General features: G+C 48.6%; 1 protein-coding gene across 2 annotated transcripts in view; it reads left to right on the top strand.

The window, feature by feature from the left end:
- PLEKHM3 (pleckstrin homology domain containing M3) overlaps nucleotides 1-18,358 on the top strand; it is a 442,009-nt gene that overhangs the window by 225,784 nt on the left and 197,867 nt on the right. For both annotated transcript variants that reach the window (XM_075317729.1, XM_075317730.1), the window contains exon 5: nucleotides 4,297-4,490. In XM_075317729.1, the coding sequence (XP_075173844.1) occupies nucleotides 4,297-4,490 (194 nt within the window). The remainder of the gene's footprint in view (nucleotides 1-4,296; nucleotides 4,491-18,358) is intronic.

Raw genomic sequence — 18,358 nt, 5'->3', positions numbered from 1 at the left:
CTACAGAGTGCAGCAGAGCCCCATAAGGTGGGGCAGCACGGGTGCACAATACTGATGAGACACCACTCACAAACCCACCATTCATGGAGGGGGTGGCTGCCTAGTATTATAAATGTATACAGATGAGCCTTGCATAGGGCTCCAGTCACACAGATGTGTGTGATGCAGTGTCTGGCTTACAGCCTATTGATGATGCCCATGCTGTTAGATCAGGCGGGCTGTCCAGCACTATAGAAGTGCATCCCACAAGAAAGACCCCCCAATTTACCCAGCCAACACTGAAGAGTCTGGCTGCATCCTGCTTAAAAATGGAAAAATGCGCAATAAAAAGATATATAAAATACCCCCTCCATGAACGGGGGAATTGTGAGTGGCTGTTTCTGCAATATTTTGTCATTTTATCATGGGGTCTATTGCATTCTGTAGTGCTTTGGTATTGTGATCTGCTCTCGGTACTGAAGGTTGGCTTTTTTCTGTGATTTTATTTTTTTTTGTCATTTTCTGTGAATTGTTTATATAAAAACTCCTAAACAAAACTTGATGCAAGAAGTTTATATAATAATCCAGCTACATTCGGTCTTCCTTGAAATAAAATGTATTGATTTTGTTTTCCTTCCTCCAACAGTGATGTTTTTTTAATGCACTTTCCGGCCTTAATTAGGACTTATTTGCGATTAAGCTGAACTTGCTTGGTACAATATGTCTAGAGAAGATGACATTTAAAATCTAAAGAAAAAAACCTTTCTGCCATCATTTGCCTTCCTGAAATAGCACAATTTAGCTCTGTCTCAGTGTAAACATGGACTTAAGGGTCTGGAAGCCTAATGGCATTGCTCAATATATCATTTTCCATCATCCTACTCTCAAGTGTCATAGACAAAATTTCCCCCATGCTTAAGAATGGAATACATTAGCCGGAGCCATTTCATCTTTCCCTACTCTGTTTGAGTGAATACATAATAGGAAAAAAATTAGTTCAGTGGTTTCTGGTAATTAATCCATCCTTGATGCAGTTGGCCTGTGTGATGCATCTTGTAGTTCTACCTTTACTATCTGACCATTGTGGGGATTTTTGGGGGTTTGTTTGCACATATGACAAAAATGCATTATTTTTTGTATTGGCACATTAGTAGTGTTTCATATAAAGGGTTGTTTAATTGGTAAAGTTATTTGATCCTTTGTCTGGTGCTCAGTTCTAAGCAGTCAAGTACTAGGCGGCACGGTGGCTCAGTGGTTAACACTACAGCCTTGCAGCGGTGAGGTCCTGGGTTCTAATCCCACCAAGGACACCATCTGCAAGGAGTTTGTATTTTCTCCCCGTGTTTGCATGTTTTTCCTCCGGGTACTCCGGTTTCCTCCCACACTCCAAAGGTACAGATAGGGACTCTAGATTGTGAGCCCCAATGGGGACAGTGTTGCCAATGTATGTAAAGCGCTGTGGAATTAATAGCGCTATATAAATGAATAAAATTATTATTATTACTTGTTACATCTAGATCTGCCATAAGCTGCTTTGACCTGGGAGTGCGGTTATTAATATGTAGCCATCATATATGTACATTGTCGTCAACCACTGAGGGTAATAGCACAGATTTTAATGATAAATGTAATAACCTAGTTAGATCAGTTGCAATAGTAAAAGTTAAAATTAAATGCTCATTAACCCATTAACCCCGCGATGTTCCAACTTTCGTATTCATGTTTTCCACTCCTTTTTCCAAGAGCCATAACTTTTATATTTTTCAGTCAATATAGCCATATTAAGGCTTGTTTTCTGTAGGATGAGTTGTATTTTTGAATGACACCATTCCTTCTGCCCCATATTGTACTGAAAAACAGGAAAAAACCTCAAAGTGCAGGGAAATTGCAAAAAAAGTGCAATTGCACAATTGTTGCTTGGGTTTTTAGTTTACCATGTTCACTATACACTATAACTGACCTGGCTTTGATTCCTCAGGTCATTATGGGTTTGTAGATACCAAACATGTATAGTATTACTTTTATCTAAGTAGTGAAAACAGCTCAGAATTTTGTTAAAGAAAAGAATAGCTTTTTTGTCGCTATTTTCCGAGACCCGTAGATTTCTAATTTTTCAGGATCTGGGGATCAGTGATGGCTTATTTTTTGCGTCTTGAGCTGATGTTTTTAGTTATGCCATTTTTGCATAGATGCAATCTTTTGATCACCTGTTACTGCATTTTAATGCAATGTTGTAGCGACAAATAAAACATAATTTTGGCGTTTGGAATCCTTTTCTTGCTATACTGTGTACCAATCAGATTAATTGATATATTTTTAAAGATCGGGCATTTAGGAACACGGCGATACCAAACATGTGTATTTAAAAAAAAAAATATTGTAGTGTTTTTTATTTACAATGGGGCAAAAGGGGGGTGATTTGAATTTTTTTTTTTTGTTTTTTTTTTTAAACTTTTATTTCCTTTTTTTTTTTCCTTGCATTTATTTATTTAGTTTACTAGTCCCCCTAGGGGACTTTATGACTGCACAGTCTGATCTCTTGTGCTTCAGCATCACACTGATCAGCAAAAATGCTGTGTCCCTGTGAGTGCCGGCACTCTGCTGGCATTCACAGGAATCATGTCATGGCAGCAACAGGGGTCATCATCTCACCCTACGCTGCCATGGAAACCCATTGGTGCCCTGTGATCGCGTCATGGGGTCGCTGATGGCAGCGAGGAATAGCGCAATCCCTGCTGGAGCAGCAGACATGTACAGCTGACAGGCACAGGAGATCCACCCAAGCTTGTTAACCCCTTAGCTTGTTCTGTAAAATTTTTGACAGCTCAATCTAAGTGGTTAAAGGTGTGGGTAGATCGGTGTTCCACCTGCGCCTGTTAGCCGCACATGTCTGCTGATCAGACATGTGGTAACGGGAGGGAGACGACACAGGACGTATATATACGTTCTAGGCCATGAAGGGGTTAATGGGAGTTTTCAAGATGATACTACAGTAGTTATGGCCTATCTGTAAGATTAGCCATCAATTTCAATCGGTATTCCCCATGAATTAAAAGATCTGGAGCATTTTTAAAGGTAACCAACCAGCAGAATGTTCATATATAAAGTAAAGCCAGTGCTATACTGGCGCTAGGATGCTGAATCTAAGCATACTTATTGTTTAAAGATTGGACATTTTATTTCAGAAATATGTGCAAGTAAAGTTCTAGCAATGAGCTGCTATTTGATTGACTGGTGCAACACGAAGGAAATATGTGGGTCGGATCTTGTTATCTATTGCCGCAGTACAAATATATCAAAAAGACTGACCCGCACATCCAACAGGTGGGAACAGGTGCCAGCTGAAAACTCATTATAACTACAAAATGCATACAGCTGCACTCTAGAATGCAAACACTGAATAAGGGAACTCTGGTATTGCATTACTGCTATAGGAATATTTGAAAAAAGAGATACTTAGGTTATGTATTGGCCAATGCATGTGAGCCAAGTAACCAGTGACAAGGTGATCTCGAATATCCCAGGACCAAGTAATGCAACACCAGGGTTCACTTATTCATTATTTGCATCCTAGAGTGCAGTGTTTTGTAGTTATATTGCGTTTTAAACTGGCACCTATTCACACCTGTTGGATGTGTCTTTTTGATATATTTGTATTGCATTTCTTTCTGACTGAGTGCTCCGCCCTAAAACCAGGCTATGTCTATCTTTTATAGCGGGATCCTTTCTTCCCAGACATGTAGGTTTTTAACCCAGATGTAAGCATTTAAAATATGGTCCCGATATATTAGCGATCACCTTGTCGTTTGGTTATCGGACTCGCTGCGCATGTTTTCGCCAATACATATTTTTCATATATTCCTATAGCAATAATGCAGTACCAGAGTTCCCTTATTCATTGTTAGAATTCTAGAGTGCAGCTGTATGTAGTATATTGTTTGCTAGTCATCAGTTACGATCATTCATACGATTATCTGCTGGTGTAAATGACCCCTAAGAATGCTAAATGATAATGATAAAAATGCCCTCCTACATGGAAAATAGCTTTTATTCCCCCTGATTGTTGTACAATACACACAATCTGTCTGTGATATTGTATTTCAGTTAAAAATAATTTAAGAAGCTATTGACAAACAATAAGAAGGTGGCTTTTTTATACAAATCGTTCTGCTTGTGAGGTAGATGTGCTCGCTAACAATATATACTTCCCGACTGTGAGATTTTGAAGGGTATTTATTCAGCATGTCGTGTACAATAGAAACAAAGACTTCAGGTTTCAAGAAAAGCCATGCAGACAAAGTGCTCTCTTTTTTTCAGGTATCCAAGCAAGCAAAAGAGTTCTTGGAGTATGTGTACGAAGAGCCTCTGATTGACGTGCAGCAGGAGAACCCATTGCTCTACCGGCATGTGGATGCGTTAGCACAAGTTGTACGTCTGAGGCAGCAGCTAAAGTCACTTCGAGCCTATCTTTTCAGCTGTCGTGCGGTGGTTGCAGAAGATCTGCGTAGGAGGTGAGTGTTATGAGTGGCAACATTAGAAAAATAGGAATTCTTCTCATGGATATCATCTAACTAATTGTTGCTTGAGAATGCTATTGCACCCATAACCCATGAATTTTAGCCCAAATATGAGAGGTCACGAAAATATATATTCTGTATTTAACCAGGGTTTTTCTTTATGTTGATAGGCTGAAAGGTATCACAAGTCTAACCTGAGGTCCTCTGACCGATAGCACATGGTACCCTACTGAGTCTCGCTTCTTGCTCCTTTAGGCTCCTTTCACACACCAGTTTTTAGCCATTAGTCACAATCCGTTTTATCGTCGCAGATTGTGGTGGCTAAACTGATGCAACGGATCCGACTAGCTGGGGGCTAAATTATAAATTGGAGCATGCTCAGTTAAAAAAAAAAAACGGAATCCTTTGCTGGATTCAGTCATTTGACGGATGACGACGAATCCTGCGTCCATAGGCTTTCATTTTACCAAACAACGGATGGCAATTGATCCTGTCCGTTTTTTTTACGTGCACAAAAAACGTTACTTTGGCCGTCGTCTGCACCCGACGGACAAACATTTTTCGATGGCTCCGTCTTACGACGGATGAAACGTGAGGCCATCTGTCACGAATACAAGTCGATGAGAAACAAACTCATCCAGCGGCATCAGTCGCCGAATCCGTTTTTTTCAAAATTCGACGGATTATGTCTGATTCCAAAAAACTGATGTGTGAAAGGGGGCTAAGCTAGAATAAGAAGTTCTGATGTCATGTGTGATTACGTACTGACTGTAATTGTCACACTTTACATTCACAGCTTTTATTATGTACAGTCATATGAAAAAGTTTGGGCACCCCTATTAATGTTAACCTTTTTTTTTTTTTTTATATATAACAATTTGGGTTTTTGCAACAGCTATTTCAGTTTCATATATCTAATAACTGATGGACTGAGTAATAATTCTGGATTGAAATGAGGTTTATTGTACTAACAGAAAATGTGCAATCCACATTTAAACAAAATTTGACCGGTGCAAAAGTATGGGCACCCTTATCAATTTCTTGATTTGAACACTCCTAACTACTTTTTACTGACTTATTAAAGCACTAAATTGGTTTTGTAACCTCATTGAGCTTTGAACTCCATAGGCAGGTGTATCCAATCATGAGAAAAGGTATTTAAGGTGGCCACTTGCAAGTTGTTCTCCTATTTGAATCTCCTATGAAGAGTGGCATCATGGGCTCCTCAAAACAACTCTCAAATTATCTGAAAACAAAGATTATTAAACATAGTTGTTCAGGGGAAGGATACAAAAAGTTGTCTCAGAGATTTAAACTGTCAGTTTCCACTGTGAGGAACATAGTAAGAAAATGGAAGAACACAGGTACAGTTCTTGTTAAGCCCAGAAGTGGCAGGCCAAGAAAAATATCAGAAAGGCAGAGAAGAAGAATGGTGAGAAGAGTCAAGGACAATTCACAGACCACCTCCAAAGACCTGCAGCATCATCTTGCTGCAGATGGTGTCAATGTGCATCGGTCAACAATACAGCGCATGTTGCACAAGGAGAAGCTGTATGGGAGAGTGATGCGAAAGAAGCCGTTTCTGCAAGCACGCCACAAACAGAGTCGCCTGAGGTATGCAAAAGCACATTTGGACAAGCCAGTTACATTTTGGAAGAAGGTCCTGTGGACTGATGAAACAAAGATTGAGTTGTTTGGTCATACAAAAAGGTGTTATGCATGGAGGCAAAAAAACACGGCATTCCAAGAAAAGCACTTGCTACCCACAGTAAAATTTGGTGGAGGTTCCATCATGCTTTGGGGCTGTGTGGCCAATGCCGGCATCGGGAATCTTGTTAAAGTTGAGGGTCGCATGGATTCAACTCAGTATCAGCAGATTCTTGACAATAATGTGCAAGAATCAGTGATGAAGTTGAAGTTATGCAGGGGATGGATATTTCAGCAAGACAATGATCCAAAACACCGCTCCAAATCTACTCCGGCATTCATGCAGAGGAACAATTACAATGTTCTGGAATGGCCATCCCAGTCCCCAGACCTGAATATCATTGAAAATCTGTGGGATGATTTGAAGCGTGTTGTCCATGCTCGGCGACCATCAAACTTAACTGAACTGGAATTGTTTTGTAAATAGGAATGGTGAAATATACCTTCATCCAGGATCCAGGAACTCATTAAAAGCTACAGGAAGCGACTAGAGGCTGTTATTTTTGCAAAAGGAGGGTCTACAAAATATTAATGTTACTTTTATGTTGAGGTGCCCATACTTTTGCACCTGTCAAATTTTGTTTAAATGCGGATTGCACATTTTCTGTTAGTACAATAAACCTCATTTCAATCCAGAAATATTACTCAGTCCATCAGTTATTAGATATATGAAACTGAAATAGCTGTTGCAAAAACCCAAATTGTTATAAAGAAAAAAGGTTAATATTAATAGGGGTGCCCAAACTTTTTCATATGACTGTACACTTGAAATTATATCTCTAAGATGAGTTAGAAATTAAGCGGTTACATAAAATCGGAACTTGCAATTTACATTTTCAAAACTTAGGCTATGTGTGCACGCTGCGTTTTTTGCCACATTTAAGCGCGTTTTTTGGGTGCAGTTTTGGTCTCAAAACTGCATGAATTTCCTTGCCCAGCAAATTCTAAGAGAGATTTTATTTTTGCTGTCCGCATAGTGCAGTTTGGTTTTTTTTGCCGCGTCTTTGTGGTGACCACAAAGATGCAGCATGTCAATTATTTTTGCGTTTTTCACCCATTGAATGCATTGGACAAAAAAGCACTAAGACGCATGCATTTTTTTATGCATTTTTCCTGTGGGTGCATTTTTGTGCATTTTTTTGTGGCGAAAAACGCTGCATCTTTGTGGTCAGAAAAAAATGCAGCATGTGCACATAGCCTTAAATCTGATCGGTTTCCAATAATACAGACTGTATACTTTTTATATAGGTCCCAGATTTGATGAGACTGGTATACTTGCATTAAAAATTCACATGAAAATGACTTGAATAATCCTGATCATTATTGTATCCGTATAGCTGCAAAGTGAGAGAGTTCATGCATCCAAGTATTATTAAAGAGGTTAACCACTACTTTAACATTGATGGCCTATCCTTAGCATAGGTCATCAATGGCTGATTGAACGACGATCAAATGACCCCCGCCGATCAAATGCTCACTTCTGGAGCTGCCCTGTCAACTGATAGGCGGGTGCAGCAATGTGCTGCACATCCGCCTACTATTGATTTGAATAGGAGGCAGATGTGCAGTACCTGGCCACTACCAGAAAACTGGGCAGCTCCAGAACTGAGCATTTCCAGCCTCCTGCTCCCGCCGTTAGCCATGAGGATAAGCCATCAATGTAAAAGTAGTGGCCAACCGTTTTAAGCCTTGTCCTATCCGGCCTGACTGACCGCTGTATTAAGGAGCTGTCATTCGGGCTAGGTAGGTGGAGTTTACACACTTCTACAGCTTGTAAGTATTTGGCTCACCTGGTTGCTTAACGAGGTAGGTACAGGAATGGTGTTCAATTAAATCCTCCACTGGTTTATTAGATCTTCATAAACCAGAAAACAAAACAAAAAAAAAACTAACACTGCCTGTCCGGCATAAGGTAAATAGACAGCTCTTGACAGTCCATCCAATGCTGGATTTGCCCACTCAGGAATAAGGTTCAGCACCTTCAGGATGAACACCGTTCTAGAAGGTCTGTTCACCTCCCTACACAGACTCTGACTGAATCCAGAGACCTTCATATTACCTCTAGGATCACATCCTGTGGTGCAGATATGTAAACAGCCTTCCCACCCAACACTTTAGCGGTTCTTGCACCCGCCCTCAACATGGCCAGATAACCCTCTCAACATCTAACATGTTGGAGAATTTTTATGGATTCACATCACTGCAGCTGACAACCTCAGCAAAACCTATCTTGCCTCCAGGACTTCACCAGTGACCGTTTTACAAGCTATTCTGGCATGGAATTTCATAGAAAGTGTAGAAGTATCAGGTCTAAGAGAACTATGTAAAGAGGACCTTTCACCAGTTTGAGCATGTTCAAGGAATAAAATAGCTTTTTTATTTCTTAATTCCTCATCTTTATAGCTGAGCTATTATTACCTTGTAAACTTTAGAATCCTAATTTTTACTAAAACCAAGGTGGCACTAGTATAAATTCTTTTCTGGGAGCGGTTACTTTTTCCACTGTATGACACAGGGCTGTGGAGTCGGAGTCGGAGTCGTGGAGTCGGAGTCGGAGTCGGAGCTCATTTTGGTGGAGTCGGAGTCGGTATAAAATGCACCGACTCCGACTCCTAAAATATATAATAAATTGGGGACAGGAGTGCAATGCAGAATGTGCTGAATATTTTACTAAATAACAACATTTAGTATAATGCTTATATTTAAGTGAAAAATTTATTGTAGTACAATGTGAACATCAGACATTTAATTGTTTTTATGATACAATAATCAAGATATTTGGATAGAACATAAAATATTTATTGGAATACAACTTTAGAACACAAAAAAACTAATAAATTGTAAATATGTAATATATATAATATATATATATACAGTGTATATACACACACACAAGATATATATGTAATCTACTGTATATTACATAGTGTATTACATATTTACAATTTATTACAGTTTTTTGTGTTCTAAAGTTGTATTCCAATAAATATATTTTATGTTCTATCCAAATATCTTGATTATTGTATCATAAAAATTATTAAATGTCTGATGTTCACATACACATATTCATGTACTACAATAAATTTTTCACCTAACTATAAGCAATATATGTAGGAGTCGGAGTCGGAGTCGGAGTCGGAGTCGGAGTCGGAGTCGGAGTCGGAGTCGGAGTCGGAGTCGGAGTCGGAGTCGGAGTCGGAGTCGGAGTCGGAGTCGGAGTCGGAGTCGGAGTCGGAGTCGGTGCAAGAGAATTTGAGGAGTCGGAGTCGGAGTCGAAGGTTTGGCTTACCGACTCCACAGCCCTGGTATGACATTGACCAATCATAAGCAGCACCATTCCAGTCACATTAACAGTGCAGGCAATTGCAGGCCTTACCGGAGTGACAGCAGGAAGGTATGCCAAATTTTGTTATTTTCACCCCATTCATGCCATAGTTTACATTTTTATTTAGGCCAGACAACCCTTTTTATCTTCATATCTTACTAAAATAAGGTTGGTTTCATCACCACTTAATTAACTAGACCACCAGAAATGCTATCAATCCCCTAAATCCAACAGATCATCAAGGAAGCAACATTTTGTTTGGTCAGGGAGTTCACAAATTCTATGGCCTTGACATATTTATCTGCAAATTGATTTCAGTATTTCTATAGAGGTTTATGGTGCATGATTTCCAAATACTTAAGCTGGGTTCACACATAGCGACAACGATAACGACGTCGCTGTTACGTCACTATTTTCTGTGATGTAACAGCGACCTAGTAAGTCGCTGTTATGATCGCTGCTTAGCTGTCAAACACAGCGACGCTACATGTGCAGAGAGCAGGGAGCCGCACACACTGCTTAGCGCTGGCTCCTTGCTCTCCTAGCTACAGTACACATCGGGTTAATTACACGATGTGTGCTGCAGCTACATGTGCAGAGAGCAGGGAGCCGGCACTGGCAGCGTGAGAGCGGTGGAGGCTGGTAACGAAGGTAAATATCGGATAACCACCTTGGTTACCCGATGTTTACCCTTGTTACAGCTTACCGCAGCTGCCAGATGCTGGCTCCTGCTCTCTGCTCGCTTCATTTCGTCGCTCTCTCGCTGTCACACACAGCGATCTGTGAGTCACAACGGGAGAGCGACAATAAAAAAACGAACCAGGGCTGTGTGTAACGAGTAGCGCTCTCACAGCAGGGGCCAGATCGCTGCTCAGTGTCACACACAGCGAGATCGCTAATGAGGTCACTGTTGCGTCACCAAAACCGTGACGTAGCAGCGATTTCGGTAGCGATCTCACTATGTGTGAAGCACCCCTTAAAGGAAATCTGTCTGCCTAATCTGACAGCAGCATGATATAAGGACAGACACCCAGATTCCAGTTTTGTGTCACTTACTAGACTGCTTGCTGTAGTTTTGTTAAAATCCCTGTTTTATCTGCATCTTAGTGCTCGCTCATCACTCATGTTGACTTTTTTTCTAACACCTCAATTTTGTGGTAATGCAGTTGAAAATAGAGGTTTCCATACACTGTCTAAAAAGACACATATGCATATATTTCTCACTATCATTCTGACATGAAATCTGAATAAGCCTTTCCCATTTTAGGTCAATTAGGATTACCAAAATTATTTATATTTGCCACATGCCAGAATAATGAGAGAGGGAATGTTTTAACGCATTATTACTTTCTGCAAAGTCAAATCTTTACATACACTAAAGGCTGCTTTACACGCTGCGACATCGCTAGCTTCGGCTAGCGATAGCACCCGCCCCCATCGGTGGCACGATATGGCACGAACATTACCGCTACGGCAGCGTCACACGCACATACCTGTGCAGTGATGTCGCTGTGACCGGCAAACCGCCTCCTTTCTAAGCAGCGATGTGTGCTGCCGCAGGAACGACAAACAACATCGTTACTGCAGCAGCAACGATAATTGAAAATAAGAAGGCATGTCACCGATGAGCGATTTTGACCGTTTTTGCGACGATTCAAAATCGCTCATAGGTGTCACACGCAACGACATCGCTAAAGTGGCCGGATGTGCGTCTCACAAAGTCCGTGACCCAAACGAGATCGCCTTAATTTTTATAGACGTTGTTATGCACAGACTTGGGGAATGTCCGCCATGCGGCAAAACACACAACAAACGGGGTTTTACCATGACAAACAAAGGGTACACCGGGGGCACTTTAACAAGGGTGGTCCCTAGCACTAGTGAAAGGGATGATGAATACCTCTTCCAGTTACCTGCAACTGAACCCTGCACTCCTAGCCAGTCCCTATACAGGTTCCTCACCTGTCGCCGAGCAGGAGCCATGAAGCCCTGCTTGACCATACAATAGTCTTGTCTATTGAGTGGACAGGTAAGGATCACAAGTCCCACCGCTGTACTAAACAACACACAAGGGAAGGAAGACAAACAGGGGAATTAACAAAGGATAAATTCCAACTTCTTGGCTGGCACCAGGACTGGAGCCTACACAACAGCTCCTTCTACCTCCAGGCCAAGTCTCAGAATGAGGATTCAGTGTAACCTGCACCCTCTACAGCAGACCTGGGCAAGGGGTGGCCCACGGGCCAGATGAGGCCCGCCTACTGTCTGTGACCGGCCCGCCCGTCTTAGCTCAGAGTTGGAGGCGTGGCCTAATCTACGATTTTTATACCTCAGCCCCGCTCTCACTGCCGAGAGCTATGTATCCCGCAGTGCAGTTATAAGCAGCTGCCACGCCCCCCACTCTGCCGGTCACGCCCCCTCTTGCTGCCAGTTATGCCCCCTCTGGATGCTGGTCACAGTCTCTGGATGCCTTCCATGGCATCCATGCTGCTAGCTACGCCCCTTTTGCTGTCGTCCACGCCCCCTCTGAATGCTGGACACACACACTCCTAGGATGACTTCCTTGTCCCCTCCTGCTGCTGTTGATGCTGGCCATGCCCCCTTTGCCTACCCCTTCTACCCAGGATCCTCACATGTGACCGGCTCATCTGCACAGGCCACTTCAAAAACGGCTGTTCTGCAACTGAGGTAAGTGTACCAGTAGCAGCAGGGAGAGTGCAGAGTGCGTGCAGGAGGGGGGGAAGCAGGGGAGAGTCCAGGACTTGTGTCTTCTCAGGTTCCCCCTGTGCCTGCAATAGAAGAAGCAGACAGGGGACTGCTGCAGTGCTGCCTGCATGTGCCCTCAGCGCCCCCAGGGCCAATATGTATGCTCCCCACTGGCCCCCAGGCCCAGTATGTATCCTCTCCACTGGCCACCAGGGCCAGTATGTATGCTCTCCACTGGTCCCCAGGCCCAGTATGTATCCTCTCCACTGGCCACCAGGGCCAGCATGTATGCTCCCCACTGGCCACCAGGGCCAGTATGTATGCTCCCCATTCTCCACCAGGGCCAGTATGTATGTTCTCCACTGGCCCCCAGGCCCAGTATGTATCCTCTCCACTGGCCACCAGGGCCAGTATGTATGCTCCCCACTCTCCACCAGGGCCAGTATGTATGCTCCCCACTCTCCACCAGGGCCAGTATGTATGCTCCCCACTGGCCACCAGGGCCAGTATGTATGCTTCCCACTGGCCACCAGGGCCAGTATGTATGCTCCCCACTGGCCACCAGGGCCAGTATGTATGCTCCCCACTCGCCACCAGGGCTAGTATATATGCTCCCCACTGGCCACCAGGGCCAGCATGTATGATCCCCACTGGCCACCAGGGCCAGCATGTATGCTCTCCACTGGCCACCAGGGCCAGTATGTATGCTCCTCACTGGCCACCAGGGCCAGTATGTATGCTCCCCACTGGCCACCAGGGCCTGTATGTATGCTCCCCACTGGCCACCAGGGCCTGTATGTATGCTCCCCACTGGCCACCAGGGCCTGTATGCAGGGCTGTATTTTGCCTTCGTGCTGCCCTAGGCACTTTAAGTGGTCGCGCCCCTTAGAGACAACGTAAAACTGAGTTTTCGCACACGACATCTGTTTAAGGCAGATCTACTCTGTAAAACACTTTAAAAAGTATCAATGAGAAACAAAGGGCACTAACCCCCCCCCAATGGGGATCACCACTGGCACATCAAAACATAGCATGAGTATAAAATATTCCCACCGTCCCCACTTATATACTGTGACTGTCACACTGCCCCTAATAAACTACACACTGCCCTCCCTTATAAATTATACCCACCACACCTTCCTCAATTATGAAATATGATCTGCACATTGTCCTCACATCATGCTGCCCCCCTCCTCACAATGTCCCATGCATGCTGCCCCCTCCTCACAATGTCCCATGCATGCTGCCCCCTCCTCACAGTGTCCCATGCATGCTGCCCCCTCCTCACAATGTCCCATGCATACTGCCCCCTACTCACAATGTCCCATGCATACTGCCCCCTCCTTACAGTGTCCCATGCATGCTGCCCCCTCCTCACAATGTCCCATGCATGCTGCCCCCTCCTCACAGTGTCCCATGCATGCTGCCCCCTCCTCACAGTGTCCCATGCATGCTGCCCCCTCCTCACAATGTCCCATGCATGCTGCCCCCTCCTCACAATGTCCCATGCATGCTGCCCCCTCCTCACAATGTCCCATGCATGCTGCCCCCTCCTCACAATGTCCCATGCATACTGCCCCCTCCTCACAATGTCCCATGCATACTGCCCCCTCCTCACAATGTCCCATGCATACTGCCCCCTCCTCACAATGTCCCATGCATGCTGCCCCCTCCTCACAATGTCCCATGCATGCTGCCCCCTCCTCACAATGTCCCATGCATGCTGCCCCCTCCTCACAATGTCCCATGCATGCTGCCCCCTCCTCACAATGTCCCATGCATACTGCCCCCTCCTCACAATGTCCCATGCATGCTGTCCCCTCCTCACAGTGTCCCATGCATACTGCCCCCTCATCACAATGTCCCATGCATGCTGCCCCCTCCTCACAGTGTCCCATGCATGCTGCCCCCTCCTCACAGTGTCCCATGCATGCTGCCCCCTCCTCACAATGTCCCATGCATGCTGCCCCCTCATCACAATGTCCCATGCATGCTGCCCCCTCCTCACAGTGTCCCATGCATGCTGCCCCTCTCCTCACAATGTCCCATGCATACTGCTCCATCCTCACAGAGTCCCATGCATGCTGCTCCCTCCTCACAATGTCCCATGCATGCTGCTCCCTCCTCACAATGTCCCATGCATGCTGCCCCCTCATCACAATGTCCCATGCATGCTGCCCCCTCATCACAATGTCCCATGCATGCTGCCCCCTCATCACAATGTCCCATGCATGCTGCCCCCTCCTCACAGTGTCCCATGCATGCTGCCCCCTCCTCACAGGGTCCCATGCATGCTGCCCCCTCCTCACAGGGTCCCATGCATGCTGCCCCCTCCTCACAGGGTCCCATGCATGCTGCCCCCTCCTCACAGGGTCCCATGCATGCTGCCCCCTCCTCACAGGGTCCCATGCATGCTGCCCCCTCCTCACAGGGTCCCATGCATGCTGCCCCCTCCTCACAGGGTCCCATGCATGCTGTCCCCTCCTCACAGGGTCCCATGCATGCTGCCCCCTCCTCACAGGGTCCCATGCATGCTGCCCCCTCCTCACAGGGTCCCATGCATGCTGCCCCCTCCTCACAGGGTCCCATGCATGCTGCCCCCTCCTCACAGGGTCCCATGCATGCTGCCCCCTCCTCACAGGGTCCCATGCATGCTGCCCCCTCATCACAGTGTCCCATGCATGCTGCCCCCTCCTCACAATGTCCCATGCATGCTGCCCCCTCATCACAATGTCCCATGCATGCTGCCCCCTCCTCAGTGTCCCATGCATGCTGCCCCTCTCCTCACAATGTCCCATGCATACTGCTCCATCCTCACAGAGTCCCATGCATGCTGCTCCCTCCTCACAATGTCCCATGCATGCTGCCCCCTCATCACAATGTCCCATGCATGCTTCCCCCTCATCACAATGTCCCATGCATGCTGCCCCCTCATCACAATGTCCCATGCATGCTGCCCCCTCCTCACAGTGTCCCATGCATGCTGCCCCCTCCTCACAGGGTCCCATGCATGCTGCCCCCTCCTCACAGGGTCCCATGCATGCTGCCCCCTCCTCACAGGGTCCCATGCATGCTGCCCCCTCCTCACAGGGTCCCATGCATGCTGCCCCCTCCTCACAGGGTCCCATGCATGCTGCCCCCTCCTCACAGGGTCCCATGCATGCTGCCCCCTCCTCACAGGGTCCCATGCATGCTGCCCCCTCCTCACAGGGTCCCATGCATGCTGCCCCCTCCTCACAGGGTCCCATGCATGCTGTCCCCTCCTCACAGGGTCCCATGCATGCTGCCCCCTCCTCACAGGGTCCCATGCATGCTGCCCCCTCCTCACAGGGTCCCATGCATGCTGCCCCCTCCTCACAGGGTCCCATGCATGCTGCCCCCTCCTCACAGGGTCCCATGCATGCTGCCCCCTCCTCACAGGGTCCCATGCATGCTGCACCCTCCTCACAGGGTCCCATGCATGCTGCCCCCTCCTCACGGTGTCCCATGCATGCTGCTCCATCCTCACAATGTCCCATGCATGCTGCCCCCTCCTCACAGTGTCCCATGCATGCTGCTCCCTCCTCACAGTGTCCCATGCATGCTGCCCCCTCCTCACAGTGTCCCATGCATGCTGCTCCCTCCTCACAGTGTCCCATGCATGCTGCTCCCTCCTCACAGGGTCCCATGCATGCTGCCCCCTCCTCACAGTGTCCCATGCATGCTGTCCCCTCCTCAGTGTCCCATGCATGCTGCCCCCTGCTCACAGTGTCCCATGCATGCTGTCCCCTCCTCACAGTGTCCCATGCATGCTGCCCCCTCCTCACAATGTCCCATGCATGCTGCTCCATCCTCACAGTGTCCCATGCATGCTGCTCCATCCTCACAGTGTCCCATGCATGCTGCTCCATCCTCACAGTGTCCCATGCATGCTGCTCCATCCTCACAGTGTCCCATGCATACTGCTCCATCCTCACAGTGTCCCATGCATGCTGCTCCATCCTCACAGTGTCCCATGCATACTGCTCCATCCTCAGTGTCCCATGCATGCTGATCCCTCCTCACAGTGTCCCATGCATGCTGCTCCCTCCTCACAATGTCCCATGCATGCTGCTCCCTCCTCACAGGGTCCCATGCATGCTGCCCCCTCCTCACAGGGTCCCATGCATGCTGCTCCCTCCTCACAGGGTCCCATGCATGCTGCCCCCTCCTCACAGTGTCCCATGCATGCTGCCCCCTCCTCACAGTGTCCCATGCATGCTGCCCCCTCCTCACAGTGTCCCATGCATGCTGCCCCCTCCTCACAGTGTCCCATGCATGCTGTCCCCTCCTCACAGTGTCCCATGCATGCTGCCCCCTCCTCACAGTGTCCCATGCATGCTGCCCCCTCCTCACAGTGTCCCATGCATGCTGCCCCTCTCCATGAGCTCCTAATGCTGCCTTACTCTTTTCCATAATGACACCTCCATGCTGCCCCACTCATCATACTAAGACCACCACACTAACGCTTATGCTGAGACCCCCCCACACACACACTACCCCACTCTTGATATTGACTCCCCTACATTGCTCCACTCCATACTGAGCCCACACATGCTGCCCCTTCTCCATAATGCGCTCCCAATGCTGCCCCCCTCTTATTCTGAGTCCTTACACTCCCCCCATCGATTTTGTCATTGCACTATCCCTCAACCCTTGTCCTCTGTCTCTAGCATTAGCCCCTCTCTCCCATTCCCCCAGCAGCAGCCTCACTCCCCCGCCTTCAGCCTCAGCCTCTCTCTCCCCCCAGCCTCCCCCCCAGCCTCAGCCTCTCCCTCCCCCCAGCCTCCCCCCCAGCCTCAGCCTCTCTCTCCCCCCAGCCTCCCCCCCAGCCTCTCTCTCCCCCCAGCCTCCCCCCAGCCTCTCTCTCTCCCCCCAGCCTCCCCCCCAGCCTCTCTCTCCCCCCAGCCTCTCTCTCCCCCCAGCCTCCCCCCCAGCCTCTCTCTCCCCCCAACCTCCCCCCCAGCCTCTCTCTCCCCCCAGCCTCCCCCCCAGCCTCTCTCTCCCCCCAGCCTCTCTCTCCCCCCAGCCTCCCCCCCAGCCTCTCTCTCCCCCCAGCCTCCCCCCAGCCTCTCTCTCCCCCCAGCCTCCCCCCCAGCCTCTCTCTCCCCCCAGCCTCCCCCCCAGCCTCAGCCTCTCTCTCCCCCCAGCCTCAGCCTCTCTCTTCCCAGCCTCCCCCCAGCCTCTCTCTTTTCCCAGCCTCCCCCCAGCCTCCCCCCCAGCCTCTCTCTCCCCCCAGCCTCCCCCCTCCCCCCCAGCCTCTCTCTCCCCCCAGCCTCCCCCCCAGCCTCTCTCTCCCCCCAGCCTCTCTCTCCCCCCAGCCTCCCCCCCAGCCTCTCTCCCCCCAGCCTCCCCCCCAGCCTCTCTCTCCCCCCAGCCTCCCCCCCAGCCTCTCTCTCCCCCCAGCCTCCCCCCCAGCCTCAGCCTCTCTCTCCCCCCAGCCTCAGCCTCTCTCTTCCCAGCCTCCCCCCAGCCTCTCTCTTTTCCCAGCCTCCCCCCCAGCCTCTCTCTCCCCCCAGCCTCCCCCCCAGCCTCTCTCTCCCCCCAGCCTCCCCCCCAGCCTCTCTCCCCCCCCAGCCTCCCCCCCAGCCTCTCTCCCCCCCAGCCTCCCCCCCAGCCTCAGCCTCCCTCTCCCCCCAGCCTCCCCCCCAGCCTCAGCCTCTCTCTTCCCAGCCTCCCCCCCAGCCTCAGCCTCTCTTTTCCCAGCCTCCCCTCAGCCTCTCTCTTTTCCCAGCCTCCCCCCAGCCTCCCCCCCAGCCTCTCTCTCCCCCCAGCCTCCCCCCCAGCCTCTCTCTCCCCCCAGCCTCCCCCCCAGCCTCTCTCTCCCCCCAGCCTCCCCCCCAGCCTCTCTCTCCCCCCAGCCTTAACCTCTCCCCCCAGCCTCTCTCTCCCCCCAGCCTCAGCCTCTCTCTCCCCCCAGCCTCCCCCCCAGCCTCAGCCTCTCTCTTCCCAGCCTCCCCCCAGCCTCTCTCTTTTCCCAGCCTACCCCCAGCCTCTCTCTTTTCCCAGCCTCCCCCCAGCCTCCCCCCAGCCTCTCTCCCCCCAGCCTCCCCCCCTGCCTCTCTCTCCCCCCAGCCTCCCTCTCCCCCCAGCCTCCCCCCAGCCT

This window comes from Anomaloglossus baeobatrachus, chromosome 7 (assembly GCF_048569485.1).
Source record: "Anomaloglossus baeobatrachus isolate aAnoBae1 chromosome 7, aAnoBae1.hap1, whole genome shotgun sequence".
NCBI lineage: Eukaryota > Metazoa > Chordata > Amphibia > Anura > Aromobatidae > Anomaloglossus > Anomaloglossus baeobatrachus.
This window is presented reverse-complemented; position numbering and strand designations above follow the sequence as displayed.